Here is a 27,223-nt window from a genome sequence, read left to right on the forward strand (position 1 = left end):
GGCAGCGACGGAAAACAGACGGACTGAAGCTGAGGCTGAGGCTGAAGCGGAAAGAGCAAAATAAAACCTGACCGCACAGGAGGAGAAAAAAGGAGGTCAGCTGTGGATTTCTACATTTAACTCGCACGGAGACGTCTTTCCTTAGCATTACAGCGTTGTTTGAAAATAGAGGTAAGTAAATCTTAGCATTAAGACCAACTGCTTGACTTGCTTCGTGGATTTCATTCACAAATTGATTGCGGTTACGTTAGCTAGTTAGCTAGCTGGGTCAGTTGATCACAAATTTGGTTGTCTTCCTACTTTTTGAACGATTAAATAGCGTAAAATAACTCTGGCTGCCTTTACAAGCATTCAAACAAAAGTAGACCGTGTACCTAAATTACAATGAGCCGTTGTTCCTCATTGAGTCGAGCTAAACCATATATGGTAAGCTAAGCTAATGCGGGTTGCTTTGCTGGCTTTGGGAAGAACCGTTAATGTAATCGTCGTGTTCTGCCGTATATTTAACGAAAAATGCGCAGATATGTATTTTATAGACACAGATTAATCGGCGAAGCGACGATTTTGATCGACTTTCGCGGTTTAATCTGACCCGACGTTATCAGAAGAGGGGTAGTTGCCTGCTAAGATGCCTGTTGTAGACGAGGCTGTAGTTTCGTCAGCTTCTTGTTCAATTTTTTCCCCCTTCCACCTTAAATGGTGCAGCAGTTACATTCTGGAGTTCCAAGCCTGAGACACCAGAATGTAACTGCTACACCATTTAAGGAGGAACGGGAAAATGCGACTAACTAGCTAAGAAGCTGACCCAGCTTCGTCTGTTGTAGTGAGCATAAAGAGTAGCTAAAGGGTTTAATGTTCTCACTTGAAAATGGCTTTAACTGATGAATTTCGGAAAGCTTATTTAGTTAACCAGGTTCAGTGTCGTGTAATAAGCAATGATTAAGAAATATATCGAAAGCAGCAGTGATGAATTTGGCTTTTAAACCACGCAGGTAGACATAGTTAAGCTAGCGTGCTAAGGCCGCTAACGTTACTTAAAGAAAGCAAAAATGTCCAAATCTCTTCTTCTCTCCGTCGTTTGTAACCTTGAAATGTTTGTCGGTCGTTTTTAAATCGTTTCGGGTATGTACACACTTTGCTTTTTTCTTGAATTATATAATTTCCCACCCAGAAAAAAAAACAAACAGGACAGAGTATTTGTGGAACAAAGAAAAGACAAAAGCAGCAACTTGAGCTCGCCATTTGGCCAGCTAACACGTTCGGCTGCTTATCAGCACTTTCTTCCACACGAAAAACAACCGAAATGTTTCGTGTATTTTATTTCCTTGCTTGTTCATATGAGTGTTTTGTTGTTTGTTCGCGTGTTTTGTTTGTCATCAGTAATTATACACCAGTGTGAAGCCTTGTTAGCTGGTTTATTTGCTAGCCTTGCTTCTGTTAGCATGACTCAGTGGATTTAAAGCCTGGACAAGGCCTCCTCTTTCCAGCCCACCGTAGCTGGCTAATGTAGCGTATTAAGAAAGACTGGGCACGTTTCGACAAATCTGCTCTAGCTCGATCACAAACGTGAGATTATTATCGGTCAGTGTTAAACCCAGACACATGATGGCTCGGGAGCTCAGCTAGTCTGGTATGTTTTCTCCCGAGCTAAACTACCGTTAGCCAAAATGTTATCCAGACCTCTGTGCTCCAGTTTAATCACAGATGTGAATCTGCTTTTCACAGTGACTTCATTCATCAACCGTTGCCTTTTTAAGGCCATGTCTCCCCCAAATTCAGCAGCTCCTGTAGTTTATGTATTATAACTGATACTTAGGTCAGAAAAGTGTGAACGTTAAGTTTTTATCTCCATGCTCGCTGCCGAACAGGGGTATAATAATACATCATTTTAAATTACATATACATAAATATTTTCCAATTCGATGCGTTTTTCCAATCCCTTTGTTTTTTCATATTCATAAATTATATACTACACAGATTGGTTTGGCTCAGAACAAAGACACATTTCAAAAGATTTCAAAGCAGCAGTGATCCTAAACAGTTCAACTGAGTGATACAAAAATAGACATGATGCCCTCAGATAGCTAGTTTTGGGCACTGAAAGTGGTTTCCATGAAAGACTGTAAATAAGACAAGCTCTGAAGAAACCAGCCACAGTTTTAAATTTCGACAAACCATTATTTATTTTTTTCCACACTGCTTTGAAATGCAGTTCTACCAAAGACAGTTATTCTTTTGATAATGTCGACATGGCTGATGTTGGCATTTGAGTTGGCATATGCTGATAGTAGTGGAGCCGGAGGATCTTGTTTGCACAGCCTATTGACAATAAGACAGTCCAGTACTTGAGCACACCAGGCCTTACAGACGTGCATTGGGGACGTTTGCCATTTTTGGCTCCTTCCAAATAAACAGCAGCGGGTGTCCCGCACCGTGCTGAGGAGTGAGGAGGCGCTTCATGCATACACATACACCGGACTCCTGTGATGTAATCGAGTCACGATAAGGCAGCCGGGGCTATAAATAGCAGCAGCCAAGGCCCAGTGCTGTTGGCGAGGTTGTGTGAGGATCAGCTTGTCACATTGCGCCCTTGTGACAGGCGAAAGCTAATAGGCCTCCTCCATGTGAGTGTGCTGCGGCGAGGAGCTCTGCAGTCAGCAGGCTTACACGTGATGGAGCTTTCCTCCTCCAACTGGCCTTTCTGGGGAAAACCTGTGACGCTGCTTTCAAGAAAATGCGTTGGCGGAAGGCAGTGTTTTTCTTTTTTGTATGTGTTTCTCTTGATCGGTGGTGGGTTTCGCCCCCAGAGCAACACCGATTACTAATGTGCGGTTTTTTTTATTATTATTATTATTAAATACATGTGTGAAAAGACACTGGTTTGTTAAGCTTTTGCTCTACAGACATATCTGGGTTGCCAGTCATGCTGTGGTCTGATTGTCCTTTATCAGTGATAATCTGGCCTGGCTGAACAGAATGTTCCAAACCCAGTAGCCAACTGTTCTCACATCTTTGTGACTGGCGAGATGGGACGTGTAAAAACACTGAAACTAGTTCAGGCTCATCATTGATTTAACAATCATTGTTGAAGAACTGTTTGTCAGTTCTCTGGTAATGCTTAAACAACTTGTTCCCCAGCATTGATCATTATCTTTAATGGTAAGCCGTTGATGTCCAACAGTATGATGAGAAATGCCACAGAACTTGTTCTGATTAGTATAAAGTGACTACATTTTTATTGTTGTACTTTGGAGTAATGTTCAGCTGTACCCATGTAGTTTTCATATTTTTATTCACAATTAAATTTCAATTTTCTGTTTTGTTGAAAATCCCAAGTGACCAAAAGACTGAATTTATGAGACACATGCAGTGATAAAATCTCACTTTTTACCCATATGGTTTCATGATTTGAAAAATCTTCAGATGTGTTCAGGCAAACTTAAACACCAAACCTGAAGGTTACTTAACATTTTATTTGTGGATACTGATGAGTTAAATATAGCCTGTATTTTAGAACAAGGAGTATTAATAGAATTCAGGCTCTGGTTGAGAGATTATTTTAAGTGTATTGTATGTGTTTTAAAAAAAAGTGCTTGAAATTTCAAGAATGTGACCGAAGTAGTGTGAATGAGATGATCAGGTGGCAAGCGCATGGTAGAACGGATGCCAGGAAGACAGATTACACGTCTGACCCTTTTAGGTTTTGAATAATCTGTTTCTGTTGTGGCCTGTGCTTGTTACCTAACCTCTGCGTATTTGTAGAGACACCATCAGGATTTCAACTTAAGTAATATGGTCTGTTGAATGAGTTGAAATTGCGTTTAAAAGATGTTTTTTTTATTTATTGTTATAATGTAATAATTATAATACATAGTCGATATTTGATTTGGTCACAGCAGAGATTTGAATTTGGCCCAGTGATGAGCGTCTGTGCTACTTTTATTTGACCTGTGTTTTGTGGTTGGTCCACAGATTCAAAAATGGCCCAGGAGACCAACCAAAGCCCCGTGCCCATGCTCTGCACCACTGGCTGTGGCTTCTATGGCAACCCTAGGACCAATGGCATGTGCTCAGTTTGTTATAAGGAGCACCTAACGAGACAGAACAATGGAGGTCCTCTTAGTACCATGGGTGAGAAGCGCTTGTTCTCAAAATCTTAATTAATTCCTCCTTGCTGAGGAACATGTCGATCGGTGACTGACGTCATATTTGCATAAAATGATTCATCTAGCCATTGGTATCGGCTAAGAGAACTGCAGAGGTATTTATTTAATGATGATCCATGTGGTATTTTAACTTTTCAGGTTCTAGCAGCGTAACCAGTAGTCCTACCTCAGAGGCCTCGGCAATCCAGATCATCGAGGCCAGCCTAAACAATTCTGCTAGTGAAGCTGAGTCATCCAGTGGGGCTGCCGCAGCACTTCCTGTTACGCAGCAGATGACGGAGATGAGCATTTCCTGCGAAGAGGAAGTTGCATCGCCTAAAGTAGAAGTTCCTGAACCTGGTTAGTAAAACTTTTTTTTTCTTATAAAAGAGATCCAAAAAGGTGTATACCAGTAAAAACACCTGGTGGCTTAGAATCAGGTAATTGCTATCATGCTAAATACCTCTGCCATCTTCTTTATTGGTAAGTTAGCATTTAGACCAGGGCTGCCCAAAGAGTGACCCCTGGACCAGAAAGTTACCCTAACCCTTCCCCCTTACCCAACGGAGAGCAGACATATTTTAGCATTATACATGACACAAATTTTAAAAGGAAGATTTTTTTTCTCAAAATACAGTGTAACATTATGAAATACATTTGTAAAAACTTAACTGAAACCTGTCTGCTGCCTTTAGTTGTATACTGTTATGTATTTTTTGCCCTTTGGCACCCCATTTTAGAACGATTAAAAACCTATGGTGTCACTGTCCGACTAAAGTTGGACAGTAGCAAGCAGCTGATTGGGTGTTGGCCAGTTATGTCTCTTATTTATTATAATTAACCTCCCCTTCTGTTACGTAATAGTTCATTTCTCTATCAAATCATATTTAGATATAGCACTACTGTTCAGCTGATAAATTGTCTGTTCTGTCTTGCTGGCTGACATCAAAAACAAAATATTGTGATATGTTTTATGAAAACCATACTACAAACTACATATTGTAGTGGAATATTAAGTGTAATTTTGCTTGGTTTCTTTTGATTCCCCAGTTGTAACGCAGCCAACAGCATCTGCTTCTTCAGCTAACACAGCGGTTAGCGAGCAAACTAAAACTCCAGAAGCCCCAAAACCTAAGAAAAACCGATGCTTTATGTGCCGCAAGAAAGTTGGCCTTACAGGTGAGCCAGACGGTTGTTCTATCGATAAATCTATACATTTGAAGTGAATGTTTCATGATGTTAATTATAATTGCAAATCATTTCACTGGTTTTCACCAGGGTTTGACTGCCGCTGTGGAAACCTCTTCTGTGGAATTCACCGTTACTCAGACAAGCACAACTGTCCCTATGATTACAAAGCCGAGGCTGCAGCCAAGATCCGCAAAGAAAATCCTGTAGTGGTTGCCGACAAGATCCAGAGAATATAGAGCCTCTCCTGTTCTCCTTGTCTTTGACCCTGAATTCTGGGTGAGATCACATAAAAAGGACTCGCAACTTGACCTGCGATATAAAGGACTAGTTTTAAATTGCGTTGTTGATGGGAGGAAACTTGGTTTTTCAGCCAATGCATGAGTGATATTTTGTTTATTTCAGCTTTTCCTTATTTTCAGTCTGTGGTGTATGAGCTTCGATTTAAGAGGAAAAAAAGAACAAAAAGTATAGTTAAAATTGGGTTACAGACCCAGAGATCTCTCATCTCCTTGTGTCTGGTTCTAGGTGTCTTTAGGTGGGGGACTGAATTTGACCTGATCGTTGTGTTGAAAAGGCTGACTGTCTTTGTGATTGTCAAAAAAGTTTACTTTGTGATTGTGTCTCGGTCCATCTGGTGTCGTGTGGCGGAGAATGGACACATTGTAGCCTATGGGACTTCAGATGACTGTTATTGCCCTGACTCGAGCGCCATCAGGGCAACAGTGCATGGCTGGCTCATGTAGCAAAAGAAGAAAAAAAACAAAACAAAAAAATGGACGCTCTCTTCCTTTCCACGTAGGTTTCACCTTTTAAAGTGAGTCATGGCATGGCTCCCAACCCTTTAGCGTTAGCCTTTACAACATTAGCTTGGTTTATTTGCTTCAAGCAGATGTCTTTGAAGTGAGGCTTTTTCCCCCTTGCTCAAGTGTCAAATGAGGAGAAAAACTTCACTGAATTTATAATTCATGGACTTGTTCAACGCTTCCATCTCAAACAGCCAGATCAGTTTCAGAGCTGATTAAATTTTTTTTTTTTTTTGGGAACTCTGAAGAATCAAATGTGAAATGGTAAGTATTCATAATATTTTCAGCAACCTGGTCTTTAATAAGCCAGATCAGGCTTGAAGGATTCAACATCGACCTTGGAGTACCTAAAATACCATTAGGAAAAACAATAATACTGGTGTAAAGGTGGCACTCCTTCCAGAATGCAGACTGAAATTGGGTTGTGGGCTGCTTTGGTCAGAAGAGGGGACTTCAGAAGGGTATATTGCATGGCTAGTGAAATACCTACTAAGTACATTAGAGTTTTTGAAGTTGGCAACATGCTGATCGTCCTTTTTTAACCCGTAATCCACTTCTGTAATGAATGTTGCTTTTTGTTTGTGATTTGATATTTTTTTTTTGTGTGGAATGAGTGTCACATGCTAGTTTATACACAGGTGATGAAAGTTGTATGGTGTTTCTAATTGACCCACAGTGGTGTGGAAGGGATGGATGTGTTGTGTGACTGTGTGAATACCCATATAGTCTAATCATAGGATGCCTCCTTCTAGACTTTTCCCTCAGTCTTTTTGTTTTCTTGGTCTGGCCGTTACCATTCTGTAGGGGTCTTTTTTCAGTTTACACAGTAAAAATTACCGTCTTATTTTCAAGTTTTAGTTATGCAAGTTTGTACAAACCATCTTTATATTTATTATATGTATTGCGCATATAATCTCGTTACCCAACATTACTGCGAAATTGTATCATGTAAATAAAATTATGTACAGAGATATAATGAAGATATTTTCTTGTGGTGTTTTCACTGTCCAAACGTTTTTGATAGAATGAGTGGGAGTGTTTTAAGCAGAATTAGTAGCAAACCGTGGTTTGTACTTCCTAGCAAAATAAAATGCAAATTAGGCAATTTTCTAATTAACCTTTCTGTAATCTAAATACAAAGTTGAATTAAAATAGACATCAGTCTTAGTTACTGGCACTGTCTGGTTGATTGCATAGGCCATGGATAAGAAGGAGGCAGGTGGTCACTGCCCTGTCACATGTCTGTGGTTATCTGAGTCACTAGAATAAACTGGCTGGTTACTATTTGGGGAAAAAAAAAACATGACCCTTCCTGAGACGGCCAAAGAATCATTTTCCCTTGTGGGATTCATACTGTGATGACAAATTCATTCCCACCTCAAAATAGCAATTCTAATCTTTTTGTCTTTGTTTGCAAATATTAACTTTATTTGCCCAGTGATACCTTTTTGACAATGTCCTATATTCTTAACAAATGTACAAATAAACAAAATTGGGTACTATGTAAATTATAAATAAAGGGCTAACAGTCTCCAAGACCAAAATAAATGAAGGGGGGGGGCGCGAAGAACAGGCACTTGGTGGGGTATTGGCATTTTGATAAAGAAATGGTAGCAGATATTTTGTGCATAGTTAAAGTGTTAACCAGTATAACAGGTTTATTGGTTGGTCCTCCGTTTGACTCGCCTGATAAAAGCCTTGTCGTTCCACTTATTTGGTGGGAGCATATAGGGGCCGTTATGGACGCAGAGGACGGTCATCTCATCCGCATATGTCAAATTCTGTAGAAGCTGCATGTGCATAAACAGAAAGACAGTCATGTATACAGACAAAAACGTATTACTTCACATGTATAAGCTACAAACTCAAAGGCTAACCTACCTTAGGTGTGATGAAGAAATACTGTGATGTGTTTCCACTGCAGGCAGTCTTCACCACAATGTCAAATACTCTCCTCTCATTCACTGGGTCCATGCCCTATTTATGTTGCCAAAACAAATCCAGATATGTGAGGAAGCATAAATGTTTCCTGGTAGGAACCTTACTAAGCCCATTAGAGTTGAAGTAAGTTTTTAATTTTAACTTGCTTTCATTTTATTTTGTATTGAAGGTTTTTGTAAATCATGTTTTTGTTGTGATGGGAATGCGACTCCAGTGAAGACCAGAAATCACTGGATGAAAAGATCTGAGAGTATCTTTGACCCTTATTTACCACGTTCTGAGTAAGAAGACTGATCTAAGATTAGGCCTTATTGTGTGTTTTATGCGACTTATATAAAAGGTGTTAAGTTGTTTAGAATGGGAATCATGCCTAGATCATCATTTATACTATGAGAATTTGGATTAGTATGGGCCATTGTGCAAGAAGTATACATAAATGTGTTGTGTGATAATGAAAACTGTAATCCAGAATGCTGGTGTGTCACTCACCTGGTTGATCTCATCGACGACCCTGAAGGGGCAGCGGTTGAGTTCCTGCAGGGACATGAGGTAGAGCATGGTGGAAACACTGCGCTCTCCACCGCTCTGATGGTGTGGGGTCAGTTCATGGAGCTGAGTGCTGCTGCGGAACTTCACTCTGATACGGATCCCATACTTATCATACTCCTCCTGCCACACAAGGACCGTGAATTTGTGTTTTTTTTTGTTTTTTTACTTAAGATGTTTATTTGGCAAGGACACTGCACACTGACAAACACGACTGTATGGGCCAGCTTCTTGGACACGGATTAAACCATCTTATACTAAACTGCGTTGCCAGCAGTGCTTTACCATTAAAAGTATGTTTAGTCTTAGGTTTAGGCTTACCCTGGGTCTGGGAAACAGGCATTTAAATGGACTTTAGTCAAAAGGCTTATTGTCATTTTAAATCTATTTTAAACATCACTTTCTAGTGCTACACCAAAGGGCACTACTGATCATTTTTTTAAGAGATTATTTCAGTACTGACTAAATTCAGTAACAGCCAATGCAGGAGTGGGAAATCAGGAGAATTCCCAGCAACCCTGTGATGTTGTGGGCTGGTTAGTATTAGCAAATGTATGTAAACTCACGCATACAAACACAAGAGCGCAGAGACAAACAGTAAAAGTTACAGCCAATTCTATATTTGTAGTAATTTAAGGGTTAAACCAGCACCCCCTCCACAAGTGGCCCTGGTTTGCTGATTGTAACTAGCCTGTTAATGGGTCTCATAAAGAGGGCAGAGATTAGTCTGTGTAAATTTAGATGGCATGAATCTGGCACTATCCAGTTCAAGTAGATCCAAGCAGGTGGGCAGTGAGAAATGCTCATAGGAGCTTACAGTGCCCTCCACAAATACAGGCACCCCTGGTAAACATTAGCCAAACAGGCTGTAAAAAATATTCTTTATTGTTTATCGTTTTCAGCTCTCATTCTAAATATTTACAAAAATCTAACCTTTTTTGAAGTACAAAGCTTGGGAAAAAAAAAACCTAAATCCTATCAGGAATTTTTCTTAAATCTGTGCGCCACAATAATTGGCACCCCTACATTTAATACTTTGTGCAGCCTCCCTTCACAAAGATAACAGCTCTGAGTTTTCTCCTATAACACAATGAGACTTGAGAACACATGGCTAAACAATCTGAGACCAATCCTCCATACAGAACCTCTCCAGAACCTTCCGATTCTGAGGTCCACACTGTGGACTCTCCTCTTCAGCCCATCCCACAGGTCAGGGGACTAGGGTGGCCGTGGCAAAACCTTAATTTGGTCCAGTGAACGATTTGTGTGTTGATTTTGAGACGTGCTTTGGCTTATTGTCCTGCTAGCAAGTCCAAACTATGGCCCAGTTTAAGTTTCCTGGCTGAGACAGTCAGATTTTGATTTCTGCTGGTACTTGATGGAGTTTGTGATACCATGTATCTTTGTGTCCATGCCAAACTCCCCTCTGTTGTTTCTTACCCAAACCCTCTATTTTGGTCTCATCTGATCAAAGAACTCGATCCCACTGAAAATGCCATTAACGTTTGACAAACTGTAGCATAAGTTTGTTGGTCCTTGACAGCAGAGGCTTTCTTCTGACCACCCCCCCAACAAAACTTGTGGTTATGTAGGTGGAGTTTGATTGTGATCTGGAAGATTTGTGCGGTTCAGTTAGACTTCATTCTTTAGATTTCTAGGGATGCCAAAAATTGTGGCACACAGATCTAAGAAAAACATTTTTTTTCATGACGAGATTTACTTCTTTCTTTCAATAATTACAGCTTAAATAAAGGTTAGATTTTTGCTAATATTTTGAATGAAAGATCAAAAAGAAGTAATAAGTAATTAAGAATATTATTTATATTACATTTATAATATATTATTAATATTATTTATATTTATATTATATTATAATTAAGAATTTTTTACAGGTCATTTTGCTCATCATTACCTGGGGTGCCAATATTTGTGGACAGCACTGTAATTAACAAGCATTATGTATCACAAGGGGAACTCCACTTTTTTTTTTTACATTTCTGTAAAATTCAATTGTTGAGATATAAATAAAAATTGTTCTGAGTGTTTTGGTGTGATATAGTACATTGTAGAGATAGTTACTCAGATTTCTTTACAGTGGTAGTGATGGGAACCAGGGGTCGCAATGTCTACAACACAAATATAGCCATTTTATTGACTGTCCAGTGAATCTACATGTGTCTTGAGCTTTTATATATAATGTTGATGATGGGAAAATAGTGGTGAATCTGAAAAACAGCATTTAGTCCAAAACCTTACCTTAATACTAACATAAAACTCAGGTGTCTCAGGCATCAGGCAGCAGATTTTAAATTATTTAGTGTAATAACTTTTTTTGAGGGAGCTTTTACAGGCATTAAGCATGTCAGACATCTGGTTCCTATCAAAACTACTGTGAACAGTCCTGACTCAGTAAGTTTCTCTAGAATAGAACATTTTGCATTACTCTGTTATAAATGAGGGGTGGCGCGGTGGGTAGTGCTGTCGCCTCACAGCAAGAAGGGCCTGGGTTTGATTCCCTGGCCGGGTGACCTTCTGTGTGAAGTCTGCATGTTCTCCCCGTGTCTGCGTGGGTTTCCTCTGTGTACTCTGGTTTCCTCCCACAGTCCAAAGACATGCGGTCAGGCCAATCAGACATGCTAAATTGCCCCTGAGTGTGAATGTGTCTGTCTGTCTGCCCTGCAATGGACTGGCGACCTGTCCAGGGTGTATCCTGCCTTCCGCCCGATGACAGCTGGGATAGGTTCCAGCACCCAGAAGTTGAAGCGGCTTAGAAGATTTGTGTGTATTATAAATTACTTTGTTTATATTTTAACCATTTAATGGTACAGAAATTTTGAAAAATAGGTGGAATTCCCCTTCAAGATAAAAGCTTTCTCTAGTTTTCATTTTATCACTACTGAACCAGCTTAGTTATTCAACTACAGTAAATAAGAGTAGGAAATAAAGAAGCCAGATGGCCAGATTATGGAAAAGCCTGTTAGCTAACCACATTTAAACAAAGTATTTAATCACTCTTTCTCTGCAAAGTTAGCTGCTGGGTAGTAAAAAGCACAAATTTTAAGAAAATTAAAAACAATGACTAGACCTGCATTTTTATATTCCTTTTCTTTTGGGATAGAAGGCAATGCTTCCCGGTCTGAAAACAAATCCCACCCCAGCAGTGGTAACAGTCATAACTAAACTAACAGGTCAAACATTTTTGTGAATGACCAAACATTTGTTAAACCTGTCAACAACAGCTTTAGGACATTAGCTGCTGGATGTACACTCTGTTCATTTAAGAATAGGACAGTGTGACATCATTTAAAATGAATAAGAGCCAGAGAGGCAGGACTTCTTTCCCCTATCAGGACACGATATCAGATAGCAGCTAACTGTGGGTCAGTGGCCTCTGGCTGTGCGTTTACTGTGGGCCTGAGTGTCTGGTAGGTAAACAAAGAAGACACAACTTACCTCGTTTTCTGAATGCAGGTCAACTTCCCCAGCGCAATGCATGGAGCGAAAGAAATCACTGAACTTCTCATTAATCTGCTCCACCAGTGATTTCAAGGGATTCAGCCAGCGCTCCTTTGCCTGTTTCACACATGCATTTATTAGTTTTATCCTGAGTTCACACCATATACAGCAATTGAAGCGTTTGGGATCGAGCCATACCTCAGAGATGTTCTGCCTGTATGTATTCAAAGCATTTGTTTTTTCTTCCAGTTCCTTCTCCATGTTCTTTATTTCCTTTTCTCGCTTGTTGTATTCCTCCACTACCTAGCAGCATTAAAACAAGTAAAAAAAAAATCACATCTCTTTACATTCTCCTGCATATGTGAGTAATCCTTAAGTCAAATCAGCAGTGCTACTCAAAGCAAGTCCTGAAGGGCCACTGCATTGCAGTCGATCAGCCAAGACACGTTTGGCACCTGAAGTTTACTCCTCGTCACTGCACATGTGCGTACTTATGTATGCACATTTATTGATATTTTATAACGGTTACATTGACGCTGCCATTTGGTTGTAGTCCTCTCTCCTTACACTACAACAGTAATGTTAACTCTAGCCCTATAAATTTGTCCCTGCACACATGCACATTTATTCACTTACATATTATTTTTACTGAAAGTGCACACATTTTTATTTATTACGCAAATATTTGAACCACTGTAGAGAAAAATGACCTGAGACTCATCACAAGTATTTTTGATATACAGCTGTCCTTGGCATGTCGTACATATGATAAATAAAAACTTTAGCAATGTGTACGCAAGTCTGTATATATGTGTGCCTTACTGCTTCACTAAGGCCAGTGAAGCACTCTGCTCTGGCTCTCTCTTCGTTCAACATGGCGTCTATTTCATCCAGAGTGTCCGGCAGCTCACTAAAAGCCTGCAGGGATAAGAAGAAGAATCAATGACTAAAAGAATGAATAAACAGATGAAATTCCATGACTGAGTGAGGAGACTAAACAGGCTGAACAGCAGATTCCATGTGGTTCTGACCGTGCGCAGTATCTCTGGTACTACAGTTTCTCCTGGGTTCATGTTGCAGATGTCACTGGCTCTCCTCATTAAGTTCTTACACGTCCCCAAAAGACTCGTCTTCCTCTGGTCCAGTTCAGTAAACACTTGCTGTAGCAGGTAAAGTGAAAAAAGATACACACACGCACAGTCCAATAAACAGTAGATCATAGTAGCTACTGAATAATTCACAGAAATTACGCAAAACTCATTGATAATTCTTAGTAGTTACTAAATAATTAATATTAGTTAAAATAATTAATAGAAGTCATTGAAAAAATATATATTAATTACTAAATAATTCAAAGCAGTTGCTGAATAATTCATAGTAGTAACTGAATAATTCAAAGCAGCTGCTGAATAAAAGTCTTAAGAACAATAACAGAAAAATAAGACCAGGATTCAAGGGCTAGGACTTAAACAATGAAGATTTTCACAGGGTGGATGGTGACACAAACATACAGCAGAGCAAGAGAGTAGCTACGAGTGTGTTTAACTACATCGTTGTGCCTTCTGACCTCTGCTCTCCTGAGTTCGGCTGACCCATCCCTGAGGTCGGACTCCAGTTTGGTTTTCTCAGCTGTTAGACCAGCTGACTCAAGAGCCAGGAAAACTTTCTCCATGCTCAGCCTGGCTCTAAACTATAAAAACATACAAAAACAATAAATACATAAATGAACAAATAACAGTTTGTGGCTGACAGTGAATGGTGGGACAATGGTGGGGCTTTACACAAACCTTCATGGAGTTCAGGATCTCCTCCACAATAGCAACCTTCTGGTCGTTTACGTGTGAGATTTTGGTCTTAGCCTCCTCCTCAGCTTCCTGCAGGTTTATTCCACCCTGCTCCATCTGCCTCAGGCTGCAGGAGAAAAATAAGAAAATGGGTTAAAAGGAGTTAAAATAAAGTCCTATTTGAGCTGGATTGGTTGTACCTGGCGATGTGATGTAATTTTAATGATTACCGATGAAATTTGTGATTAACACAGTACAAATCTGCAGTGTCTGTAGTTTTTACAAGTCTGCTAAGTAGTAATTCTGATTACAAATTAGCTTCTATCATTTGCCGAACTTTGAGCTTGTTCAGTAACAGCTCATAGCAAACTTGAAGCTTTAAGTGTGATGACCATGTGTCCCTTTCACCACCGTTTGTGCAACACTCCATGCTGAAATCTTGTCTGTGGTTATGGTGGATACAAGCTCACTCCGATCAGCACGCTATCATCGCAGTGCTGTGGTGACATATGCTCTATGTGCCTTACTATGCTGCAGAGAATTGACGCTGTTCTTCAATCAAATCGAGATCCTGATTTTAATGTGATTTTTTTTGTGCAGCGCCAGTGTGTGCACAGATACCTGTCCTGCTTAGTGCTGATTTTCTGCTCCAGCTGTCTCTTCTTGCCCTTCAGCTCTGAGAGATGCTTCTTCTCAAAGCGGAGCTCGTTGTCACGGCGTTCCAGTTTGGCCTGCTGCTCCTCAGCAGCTTTCATGCGGGCGTCAATGTTCTGGATCTGCTGCTGAGCCGCCTGCAGAGGTCAAACGATACCATCACCCTGTACTCCTTAATGCTTAGATTATGTGTTTTACAGAAGCCCTGCTCCAAGCAAGACATTAGGTAAGAGGTGACTAACCACAGTTCTAGAGAACCACAGTACTGGAGTTTAGTAGCGAACGAAGAGATTAAGGTAATCAAAGAGATCCTAACTAGGGATTGACCAACATGTAGTTTGGCTAATAAAATCAGTTCAACAGATTAACTGGCATTCGCAGAAGTCTCGCTCATAAAGAAATTAACCTGTAAGGTAGTTTTAAATATGTAACTAATATTTACAAATATTTGATAAATTTAATAATTAAAATATTCATCCATTTGAGTAACAGACACATTTACTACTTTTATTAACCCACACACTTTTGTGGGGATACAAATGTTTGTTTTTCAAGCTAAATGCTCCCCTATCACCGGGAGCATGCAGTTGCCAGCTTTGCTCACGTGATTTGGCACAGCTATGACACTCTCGCATTTCAAGGTGACCCTGGGCCTCATTCACCAATTGTTTTAAGAAGAAATTTCTTCATAAAACACACTTACACAGTCATCACGAAGATTCTGTCATTCACCAAATGTTTTCTTTTTTTGGGATTTGTTATTAGTTAAGAACAGAATCTACACACTCAAGAGCACAGAGGTGCAAACAATTCTGTGGTTTAAGAACACGTCATGAATCGTCAAGTTTTTTCTTAAATTTGTTCCTGACAAAGGTCTTAAGAAGATATTGGTGAATGAGGCCCAATGTCTCTAGACGCAGTCTAGATAAGTTTTCTACTTCTCCAGAATTCTTGCTAGCTAGTACAATCTCCACTGCATTTATTATTGAGAATAAAGTATCAGGTTCTGGAAAGCTAAATTTAAAAACTAAGAGAATTAGTCTGTACCAAACATTAAAGAGGACAAGGCTAAGCTTAGTGTGTGCTCGGGTATAAACTGAGAAGAATTAACCAGAAATTAAATTTTATTACAAAGATGATGCTGTTTTCCCTGCCTGCTGTAAAGACACACAAAGACCCCTCTCCTAGAGTGCCTTCAGCCAGTGCAGCTCAACAGCCATGTTTTTAGAACTATTTCACCTATGTGAGGCACAGTAAACGTGGTATAAATATAGGATATCACACAATCCAACATGTTTAAAAATTCATGCTCATGTGTGGGAATACTAGTGTCTTACTATGGTTTGCATGAGATAAAGAATAAACTAAGTTTTTTAAAAACTGGCAGTAAACATGTTTTTACAGTCACTTGTCACAGGCCTAATCAGAATTTTAGCTCTTAAAATTAGTGCCAGTTGTAGGTAAAAAATTTCCAATAGGTCAGGTCTTAAACCTGGCCTGATTCAACTCATCAGTTAATTATCAAGAGCATACCTATAGCAAACCAAACTACAACTGAGACGCAACACCCTTCGCTACATAAACTGAGGACACAGGGGCAGCAAAACAAGTACTGTCACCACTAAAACCTGGGGTACCTTATTAATTTAGTAGTGAATCAGAGCTGCACAACCATGGCAACATCTTCCTGCATATCCTTTTTGATGGAATGGACAATTCTCAACATGACGCATGCATTTCTTTTATTGGCGAATGAGGGTTTTTCAGTAGAAAATAAGAAAATCAGGTTAATTCTTCCCCGCTAGGTTTCATTAACTGTTAAAGCTCCTTAAAAATGGATGAAGCCACATCGAAAAAAGGGTGATACTCACACTCAGCTGTTCTTGTAAGTGTCGTCTCTCCTCTGTGTCAATGGCCATGGTGAGAAACTGCGAGGGGCGCAGGGCGGAGTTACTAGAAATGGTCTTGTAGGAATAAGCAGACTTCTTCACTGTGTATTTCTCCTCCGCTGTGTAGATCATCCTCAGCTGAGATTCTTTTATCACCTGAGAGAGACAAACAAATAATACAGTGAACCCCCTTGCCTTTTTACAAAGTCTGTGACTGAAAAATGTCTGTTTGAAATATCATCCAAATCCAAACATCTGTCCAATGCAATTATCGTCTGATACTGATATGATTCTGATATGGATGATGCATTTTTTTTACTCTAAAAGAACATAACATTTAGGCAACACTGGGCTACTATTGTTAAAACATCTACATTTTATTCATCTTACTGCAACTGTAACCTTACAGAAATAAATGTTACATTTCTCCATAAAGCTAGTGATGTAGTCAAATCTCTACATTCTATAAAATGTTTATGTAAAATGTCTACAGATGCTTTGATTAAAAATATTGATCAAGATTAGATCACAATTTCCATATCATTGCCTCCCTACTGTGGAAAAACTGCTCAATCCTTTCCTCCAAAAATGCCACTGCAGGCATTTCCAAATAAAAGAAAAACAAATAAAAGCATAGTAGAAAGGTGAACAAACCGTCTCTATCATGCTCTTGGTCTTCTCCGTGCCCACAGGTACATCATTGACTTTGTACTGATGGCACAGGTAACTCATGACCTCTTCAGGTGCATCAAACAGCTCTCGGAGGTAAGAGAAAAACCCAAAGCGCCTGCAGGAAACATTACACACACATTAAAGTATGTGTGCTTATGAACGAGCTCTTTCTGTATAACGTTAGTGCCATTTATTGCCACAAACACCCTTCAGTGCCATGGCAGGTTGAACTACTCTGTAACCAAATTCCTCAAATGGGTGAAGTTGGGTGTCACTCATCCTTGATGTCAAGTAAAAACATTAAATCTTCTTTTATTTCACCTCTGGTTTGAAACCTCATGAATGAAGTATGAAGTTGTGCATTCACTATTAACCTGCTTAGTCTTCTTGAGGTGAAATAAAAGGCCTGAAACCAGGCATGACCAGTGTCACATACACACACACACAATTATTCCTCTGGGTAATTAGGTGTGAACTGTTTGATGGTGAAACATATCACAAACATGCCTGATGTGTAGTAATCAATTCAAATGAGTATATTAGAACTGATACTGAACTGATTCATGTCATGTCATGTACTTTATTAACTACAAAAAATTGTCATTTTGCTGTCTAACAATATCCTGGGAGCAGCACCATGTTGCCAACAGAGCAGTGCCGCCTGGAGCAAGGGGGGGTTAAGTGCCTTTCTCAAGGGAACAGCCAGGAATACTCAGTAAGTCCTGAATCTATGACTTTCATGTTGCTGGCTCACTTCTCCTACCACAAGGCTAAAATTACTTACCATTTTAGAGACATGAGACATCATGTATAACCTATATTTTAATTTCAGAGCATTTTTATTGGTTCAATTCTAAGACAAGGTAAAGGGCCCTGGACATTTTAAAATTAATAAGAAAACTAAAAAGAGTAAAACCTTTTCTCTGTTTAATGTTTTTATTTTTATTGTATATATGCATATATATCATCAAAACACGTTCTATGTTCTTAACAGTTTTGAGATATTAAGCTTCAAAGATTTTGCATTCCAAACTGCTAAACCGATATGTGGAACACATCTCTTTAATACATAAAAACGACAGATAACCTAAATGTATTCTAAATGTACAATATCAAAAACCTAACAAATTTGTAAATGTGTTTTTTGTAACAGGTCAAATGCAGATAGAACCTTCTAATCCTAAAAACTCTCTTTCTGATGATAATTATAAAGTTCCATCTTGCAAAACATGAAAAGAAGCAATTTCACTTGTAATTTGTTTAAAAAAAAATAGTGTTGTAACAGACTGTCTACATGTATCATAAAGTTAAATTTAATGCTTTCATGACATTTTTATGACACTTATTTTTGATATTTAATTTTTAATGACATTTATTTCTTGTTTTAGGACAAATCATCTTTCTCTTAAACAAATTAATAAATTGTCACAGCAAGTGTGTCCCAGCACAAAATGTCTTATATTGGGAGAAAGAAGAAATAGATGGATGAATGAATGAAATTAATGTTTATGTTGTAATTAAGACCTCATCAATTCAAATGTCTACTATTTAATGACCCTTAAAATTTAACATTCATAAAATTTAGAATAAAACTGTAAGAAGGCAGAGTTTCAGCAACGTTTTCATGTTACATAAAGTTCTATAAACTTTTCCTGCAGTCACTGAGCAGTGCAGTGACAAGACAAAGAAGCAGAACCTGATGATTGGTCCTCTTGTGTGCATTAACAGTGCTGATTGGCTCACAGACAGAACCTTATAGAACTAAGTTAGAGTTTGACTTTGGAGATAGAACCTTTTTGTTTGCTAGACAGAGTCTAAGGGGATGAAATGTAAACCATTTTGGCCAGAAATAATGCAGGACCATCTTAACCACATCACATCAAGGGTTTGTAAAATACATTTTTAATATATTACAAACAATATCACAATAACACATTATGCAGCAATATACCTGCAACATACTATTTTGTACATACAGTGTAGCCATAATTCAATAAAAATAAAAAGAAAAGGCTCTTACTTGAGGGAGTCGATGGGCCGTGATGGAGGCCGGTTAGCACAGGACTCTGCAGGTGCAATGACGCTGTTAACTCTCAGTCTCCGGTTATCTCGAACCTGAAAAGTACCGATGAGCATTGATGTTTAAAATACTATAGAAAGGTCATTATGAAGAAAATATGCATAGACTGGGTTGGTGAAACATCGCAAGCGTTTGTAGCACCTCTGTCATGAACTTCTCCATATCCTGCTGCTTCTGAAAGACGAAGGCTCTCAGGTCGTTTACAGGAATGTGGCTCTCAATGTATTTCGCGTGCCGTGGATCTCGTACATTGATCTGGAGAAAAAAAAAAGGTCAGGACTTGAATCCCATTGGAGCTGGAGCTTTAGGTCATGAACTGACAGGCAGACTGTCAGTGACTCTTCACTGGAGTCCCAGAGCCTTGGCAATGGCTTTGCAACCCTTTCCAGACTGCAAGATTTCAGTGACTTCGTTTCACATTTGTATCTGAATTTCTTTTGAATGTGGCATCATGTGTTGCTTTTTGACATCTTCTAGCCTGATTCACATTACCAGAGAGATTCTATTTAATTCACATTTATATACAACAGGTCTGGCAGCAATCATGCCTGGGTGTGGCTAGTGAAACTGAACCCAATTAACTGGTTGATTTAATAGCTATGGGGCAATTAGGTTTTCATGTAGGGCCAGGTAGGGCTGAACAGCATTTTTCCTTCAATAAATGAAATAATTATTTAAACAGCATTTTGTGTCTACTTGGATTTTGTTGATCTAATATAAAAAGTAGTGTGATGTTCTGAAACATTCAAGTGTGACAAATATGCAAAACATAGAAGAAATTGGCAAATACTTTTTTCAGCACTGTACACAGCACTGGACACAGTACGCGCACTTAAGCTGGCAGCAAAGCTCTCACCACCAGCATCATGGGCTCATAGACGTTCCCCTCAAAAAGATTACGGTGATTCCTTAACCATAGTAAGGCTGTATGGGTGTCAGGGAATCGGCTACGCAGCATTTCCTCCTTCCTGTTCATCATGTCCTCTAGGCTCCTCTGGCGATTCTGCAGACCTTCAGGCCAATCAAAAACAGAAACAGAATGACTCAGAGATATCTACTGTTGTTCCAGAATGATGAAAGTTTTGAGACAACAGAAAGTGTTAAGAAAGGCCTTAAGATTCTAGGTTCCAATAGGGCTATTCAAACATGAAAACCTATGGGAAAACAGTTCCCTGTAGTGGGGTTTAGTAGCATAATTCCTAGGAGAAAAGGAGTGATCTGAAGTAATATGGTGATATGAAATTTTGGTGCACTCTGAGACTAACACACAGGAGTAACTGCTGTGGAAATATTTACCAAATGGAGTTCAATAACTATGCAAATCCATGTCATGTCCAAATATTGTACTGTCTACTAGGCATTTGGATTTATTTGTTAAACATCTGTGACTTACAGTGCCAAGGCCAATCATTCTAAAAACTCTGCCCATTATTTATGTTCTGCTAGCTCCTTAGCTCTCATAGCAGTTAAAATACACATAAATCAAAATGTTCTAGACTGATAAGATACAAATTACATGGAAGCTGATTGTCTTGGCTGCTAACATAATTTACCACCTTTTTTTTGCCCGAAAAAAACATACTGAGGAAAAAAATTTGAATATGCATAAATTAAACCTACTCTGCTGTTCACAGCTTTCTTTTCACGTTTTGGTAATCTTAGTTATGATTGGCCTATAAAAATTAAATATTATATCTAAAATATTAAATATTATATGTCCCCATATACAAACACCCTTCTCAAATTCATGTGAATAGCATATTCAGCATTCAAAGTCTACACGTCTGCATGTATGGATATTGACAGATTAACTATTTGTTCAAAAACCTTTCAACAGTCCCTCCATCATACCACCACTACTAGGTTTCCTATAACACAAAATCCTGTCCTCAACAGTTATTGAAATATCCAGTAAATCATACGTCTCAGCTCTCCATTGGCCTCGTCTTTATCCCTGCGCAGGTCCTGTCGCTCTCCGTCCAGTCTTGCTTTCTCTTCCTGGATTCTCCTGAGCTCAGCGTTAACTGCTTCAATCTTGGGTGTAACATCCTCTTGGCTGCCCATATTGTCCAGCTCTCTCTGCAGGTCCTGGATCATTCGCTTCGTGTTCCCAATTCGCTTCTGCCGGTCTGCCTCCTCCGTCTGTTTCAGGCTAAGGGCTTGCTTGATGTCATCAATCTGAGGATGAGGTTAAAACTGTGTCAGGAAAAAAGTCTGGCCTAGACATGGACTTCCTGGTTACCTTGTACTCTCCAGCGGACCCTTAGACATGAGCTTATAGGCAGACGAACAAGGAACTCAAACAGCCAAGCCACTCCAAAACGCCAGACTGAGAGATACAAGAGATTTTTTTATATGTATATTGTACTGATAGATTTGTTGAGAATGGTCTGTTGTAATTTTTTCATTGTAACAGCAAATTAATTTAGCAGTTTTAATTACATGGTATCTGAAAAAACTGCAATCAATGAATGAATAAATAAATAAATAAATAAATAGATAAATAGATAAATAAAACTTCATATTATAACGTGAGATTCTCGAATAAGCATTCTAAAAATTTTGCAATCAAAAGTCTAAGCTGATTACAAGTTACAAAAAGGCACTTGCTCGTCCATTCGCTTGCTTCTTTGCTAAATGTAAGCTTCTGAGACTAGTATGTTATTGTACTAATACACTAACACATTTCTTTGAATTAACAATCAAGATTTCTGTCTTTTATCCAATCAACACATAGTATGTCCTCTTCCCTGCAGCAAGAGCAACTTTATTTTAACTAAACCATATCACTTAAAACAAGAAGATTTTGATTCACATATAATCAATAAGAATAATAAAACTGTTCACATTTTTATCATAAGGAGCAAATGTGAGCATTTTATTCACACTGTACAGGGTATACTTTTTAAAAAGGGGAAATCCGTGACTTTTCCATGACATAAAATGAAATTTCCATGCCAAACATTTAATATAGTTCTGGGCGATATAATATCTATACTGGTATGCTGCGATGCTAACATACCATTTCCAGTTTTGGTCATCTTTTCAGTGACATATTTGACAGATAATTTTGTGCACTTTACTCATGGTATGCAGTCCTTGACTGGGTACATTTAAAGCTTGCTTAAAATCCATAAAAATAAGAAAACTCATGAAGCATGAACTGATTAACTTTATTAATGTTATATTATAAACTTTAATATCACATAATAGCATGATGAATTTTATCAGTAACTGCCCAGCACTAATTTAACATGCAGATAGCTGTTCAAAGAAGAAAAAAAGCGCTACATTATGTAAATATAAATTTAATATTTAAATATTATTAGCCAAAACTATTATTAGTCAAAATGCAGTTTAAATGGAATTACTGTGAGGTCATCCTCAGAGAATGGACCTGTCACTTTGCTCAATACATTAATGTCTTATAATTTCAGAGCCTATATATCTTGTCTTGACGCTTCTCTCATCTCATATCCTCATGTGCAAACACTTCCATCAGTTTCGTTTGTAAAGGGTGGTTTAGCGTCTTGTCAGAACTTATTTATCTAGCGAAACGAGTTATCTAGTTGAAGTTTACTTTGGGGGGGGGGTTAGTTTTACGTTGTGGGGAAGTAATGTTTTTATTAGGCTACTAAAGTTTCTCAGTGATTTTAGTCCCGTCCAAATCCGCAATGTCAGTGACTACTGACGCAACTTTTGTAGTATTTAGGAGAGGGATATAATGAGAGAGAGTAATGGCACCATGTTTGCATCATTTCTGGCTTACACACCCTCTTGTCACTCATAAGGCATTAAGTATAAACCTAGCATGACTCACAGAGCTATTTACGCTGGTCTTGGTGTGAGAAGCAACAGCAGCGTGTTTTTCCTTTTACATTTAGCTTGTTAATTCGTCTTCTCCTGTATTCGAATGTCAAAACATCTTCCACAGCACACGTCCTAAATGTTACGCCTTAGCTAACAGATTCTTAACAACATGTTAGTAAAACTAGTCCATGTCCCGATATGTTGGTCTTAGGTCTAAAAGCTTTTTACAATCTAGATTGTTCAGTGCTTCAAATGTAATGAGATGATGAATCACATAAGGGAAACGTCCAGGAAATTCCATGATTTTTCCAGGCCTGGAAAACCAAATTTCGAAATTTCATGACTTTTAAAGGACTTTCATGACCATAGGAACCCTGACTGTGAACCTTACTTTAGTTTATAAACACTTTGAGATTATCTATACACTTTTTACCTCTAAAAATCTATAGCCCACATGCTTAGCCCAAATGTAGTGGAGGCACCTGTAAGTATGCTGCAGTATGCATTTATATTGTAGTAGTTATGGAAATACTACCTTACACCACACATACAGTATCAGTTTCTAGCGTTACAGAAAACAGTGACATACCTCCTTATATTTCCGATCTAGATGGTCTTGCTTCTGTTTGCATTTTTGTGATGCCTCTCTGATTTTAATGGTCTGCAAAAACAAGAGACAAGAGAGTGTAAAAGTGATAATTGGGTGATTTGTCATAATTAGGGATGCATCAATACCAATAATGGTATCAGATATTTGCCAGATACTATGCTCAATTACTCATACTCAACCTCATAAAAATGCACCGCTACTAACATCTGATACCACCCAAAAATTGGTATTGATGCAACCATAGTCAGAATGGACTGGGAACTTCTTCCAGACCTTCTCCTTCATTTGATTCTCAATAGGCTGTAGTTTGCTGTCTATAGACTGGATCTTTCTTAGCAGAGGGGCCTGAGCTTCCTTCAAGGACTTTGCAGTTTTTTTCATTTCCTCTCTCTGCTTCTTAACTTCTTCCAGTTCTTTACGAGCTGTTTCATATTCCTAAACCAAAAGACAGAAACAACAGGGTATGTTATCCATGTCAAGGTAAATAATAACAAACTATACAGACTGTCATTTTGTAACTGGCCTTTTTCCACTCCACTTGACAACAGTTAAACCTCCTTTACGTCATGTGAACAGTTTGTGACAAACGAATCAACATAAGTAGTTATACATTACTTGGAAAAGAATCTCATTACATTAATGCGCATTTAAGTAAATAATGTTTTTTCTTCTTCTATGAAGTTCTAATTTTTCATAGCTAGGGATGTAGCGATATGGGAATTGTTGGCTGATGCCAGTATCCAATACTTTTCATTCACTTATCTGAAGATGTTGATATTGATGCTGATACATAAACATTTATAACATGTAGAACCTAATCATAAATCTACCTGAATAAGCATTACAGAGAAATGTGACCTGCATCTGTCCAATGCCAATATTTTAATTTAAGCAAATATCTGCCAATACCATTCTGATTTTGATAACTTTGTACATCCTAGTTCGTAAGAAAATAAGAATAATAACAACATTCATGGCCTGGGTTCGATTCCCGGCCGGGCGACCAGGGTCATTTCTGTGTGGAGTTTGCATGTTCTCCCCGTGTCTGCGTGGGTTTCCTCCGGGTACTCCGGTTTCCTCCCACAGTCCAAAAAAAAACATGCAGTCAGGCCAATTGGACATGCTAAAATTGCATGGTGTGAGTGAGTGTGTGAATGTGTATGTCTGTCTGTCTGCCCTGTGATGGACTGGCGACCTGTCCAGGGTGTATCCTGCCTTCCGCCCAATGACAGCTGGGATAGGCTCCAGCACCCCACCGCGACCCAGAAGGATAAGCGGTTTAGATGATGGATGGATGGATGGAACAACATTCATATTATTTATTTCTTTTTATTTATTTATTGCTTTTTTAATCATAGAAAGACTTAAGAAACATACCTTTACAAGAGAACATTGGTATGACATGATAAATTATTAAAAGGAAAAAAGACAAATATGTACCTCTCAGAGGCCAGACAACAAGCAAAGGGGATAGATTACACAGAGAATAAATCATGAAATATCATAAGCACAGACAGACACTCACCACCCATGGCTTCTTCTTGTCCAACATCTGAATCCTATCCAGGTGTCTCCTCTTCATGTGGTACCGTTCCACATCCACCTTATTGCGCTCATTCCTCTGCTTGGCTTTCTCCAGAAAGTTGGCTTTCTCCTTGCACAAATTCTGTCAAGCAGAGTATAGAAGATAAGTCTCAGGACAGACATGTCAAATCTCAACGTGAATCACAAGACTGCTCCATCAGTCTACAAACAACATATATAATGTATTTGGCTTTGATCTGTTTTTTTGGGTTGGCTTTGATCTGTATTTCACTTTTATCACCATGAAATGAAGTAAAACAACTATAAATTATATTTCATTCCCCTTAGTGAAAGCTCACATAATATCAATAATGAATATAATAATGAATATAATAATATTCAATAATATCAAAAAGAACTTGAAAAAAGCTACAACTGAGCCCTCACAAACCTGCTGGCCAAACAAGAAAACAGCCTTCAGCTACAGCCCTAAGAACACACCTCAAAGCATGAATGACAAACAACAGACACACAGACAAGAAACTACTGTAAATAGCATTCTTCCTTTACTGTCCAATTAGGCCTATCAGAATTATTACATCAACACCTGACTGCAATCATTTGAGCTGATTGTAACTATTTTCCACAGCTTTCACAATCATATGTTCACATTTACATTGATTTGTGTGTGTTTTCACTGGTTGGGCTGATGCCAACGCACATAAATAAAAAAAAGGCAGGAAACGCATTTGTTGAAACAAGTCATGTGTCTCACAAAACAAACAAAAGGTCTATTGGTGCCAAAACACCTTTACAGGACAGCAGTGAATAATGTTTGTTTATTTGAGCTTGAGCTGTCTCTGTCATCAGTCGAAAGCTACTGAGAATGGACGGCTAAGAAGCAAGACAATCTGGTCACTTTAGGCCTTGACTGTAAAAAGGTGGTTAATAATAATTACTTACATAGCAATTAACCATCTGTTAACATTTCCTAATTATGACAAGCCTACCAAATTTGTTGTATGATAAAACAATTTGTCACAAAAGAGCACAAATGTACCTCCAGGTCCCTCTCTTTGGTGCGGTAGCTCTTAAGCTCGCAGTGAAAGTTGTACATTTCAGGTGGGCCAACAGATTTCTCTGTGGCCTCAAGGAGCTCGATCTTACTCATTTTAGCAAACTCACCAACCTTCTCCTGTTGAGTAGAACAGAGCATTGCAAAAGCAAGCCACAGTCACTAATCACTACTTTTCCACACTTATGACAAAATACAAATTTCAATTAAAAAAAAAAACATTTAATCTACACCAAAAGGAACATCTGACCGATCTTAGCACATTTAGCAAAAAACTGTCCATCAACTGTGCAACACAAAGAAATATTGCTTATTAGCTAATAAAAGCTTTGATTTACTATTGAAATGCATGGAGCCCTATTTATACACTCACCTGAGGCAGGAACTGACAAAGATTTCCAACCTGAATCTGCAGTTCTCTGACTGCTTCTTCTACAGCCTTCTGACTTGAGTGTTTACCATTCATCATCCATACGCTCTGATTATTTTCCACATGGATCTCCCTGTTGATCACCAAGTTTCCCTCTGCCCTGTAACTGAATAAACCGTGGGCGAGGCATAATGAATTGTGGTTTAAAGTGATTCAGAAAAATTCACCAATATGAAAAAAATCAGATACTTACAGTTCAATTTCGACTGAGCCTTTACTGCATCCTCTCTTAACATACAGACTGACCTGAAAAAAAAAAAAAGAAATCATTTACCTGCATTAAAGCGGATACACCCCTCGGCCTCTTCCGAGAGTCTCTCTTTTACCGTATTTCATAGGACTCACAGCCAGTGAACAAAACAAAGAATCCGGTTACATTCTATTAGAGAAAAGTTGACAACAATGGGGCAGGGCTTACTGTATGCATGTGTTGAAATGTTGTGTTTTTTTCCTTCTCAGGTCACTTATAAATTCTAGATATTGCGATTTTGGGGTGTTCTTTTGAGTTTTATATATTCAAAATATTCTTTAAACAAAGAATTTTGAAAATCAGATCAAATGTTCACCTCAGAATCTAAAACTGGTTTCAAACCTGATAATAATAATAATAATA

At 38.6% G+C, this 27,223-nt stretch overlaps 2 protein-coding genes across 2 annotated transcripts in view; one reads left to right on the forward strand and one right to left on the reverse strand.

The window, feature by feature from the left end:
- zfand5b (zinc finger, AN1-type domain 5b) lies at positions 1-7,115 on the forward strand. The gene is made up of 5 exons (XM_036595781.1): positions 1-171; positions 3,973-4,131; positions 4,305-4,505; positions 5,196-5,324; positions 5,424-7,115. Exons 2-5 carry the CDS (start codon positions 3,981-3,983, stop codon positions 5,570-5,572), a joined length of 630 nt encoding a protein of 209 aa, XP_036451674.1. The 5' UTR covers positions 1-171; positions 3,973-3,980; the 3' UTR covers positions 5,573-7,115.
- The window catches only part of smc5 (structural maintenance of chromosomes 5), a 23,901-nt gene continuing 2,347 nt past the window's right edge, over positions 5,670-27,223 (reverse strand). Inside the window, exons 3-24 of the mRNA XM_036595780.1 lie at positions 26,804-26,856; positions 26,554-26,716; positions 26,166-26,300; positions 25,107-25,247; positions 23,855-24,016; positions 23,561-23,632; positions 21,084-21,339; positions 20,018-20,172; positions 19,303-19,416; positions 19,102-19,196; positions 17,064-17,196; positions 16,392-16,565; positions 14,488-14,657; positions 13,870-13,993; positions 13,650-13,772; positions 13,114-13,242; positions 12,905-13,000; positions 12,281-12,385; positions 12,080-12,199; positions 8,570-8,749; positions 8,021-8,116; positions 5,670-7,929 (exon numbers count right to left, since the gene is read on the reverse strand). Coding sequence (XP_036451673.1) covers positions 7,798-7,929; positions 8,021-8,116; positions 8,570-8,749; positions 12,080-12,199; positions 12,281-12,385; positions 12,905-13,000; positions 13,114-13,242; positions 13,650-13,772; positions 13,870-13,993; positions 14,488-14,657; positions 16,392-16,565; positions 17,064-17,196; positions 19,102-19,196; positions 19,303-19,416; positions 20,018-20,172; positions 21,084-21,339; positions 23,561-23,632; positions 23,855-24,016; positions 25,107-25,247; positions 26,166-26,300; positions 26,554-26,716; positions 26,804-26,856 — 2,928 coding nt within the window. The 3' untranslated portion in view covers positions 5,670-7,797. The remainder of the gene's footprint in view (positions 7,930-8,020; positions 8,117-8,569; positions 8,750-12,079; positions 12,200-12,280; positions 12,386-12,904; positions 13,001-13,113; positions 13,243-13,649; positions 13,773-13,869; positions 13,994-14,487; positions 14,658-16,391; positions 16,566-17,063; positions 17,197-19,101; positions 19,197-19,302; positions 19,417-20,017; positions 20,173-21,083; positions 21,340-23,560; positions 23,633-23,854; positions 24,017-25,106; positions 25,248-26,165; positions 26,301-26,553; positions 26,717-26,803; positions 26,857-27,223) is intronic.

The sequence above is a fragment of the Colossoma macropomum genome, unplaced genomic scaffold, assembly GCF_904425465.1.
Source record: "Colossoma macropomum unplaced genomic scaffold, Colossoma_macropomum, whole genome shotgun sequence".
Lineage (NCBI taxonomy): Eukaryota > Metazoa > Chordata > Actinopteri > Characiformes > Serrasalmidae > Colossoma > Colossoma macropomum.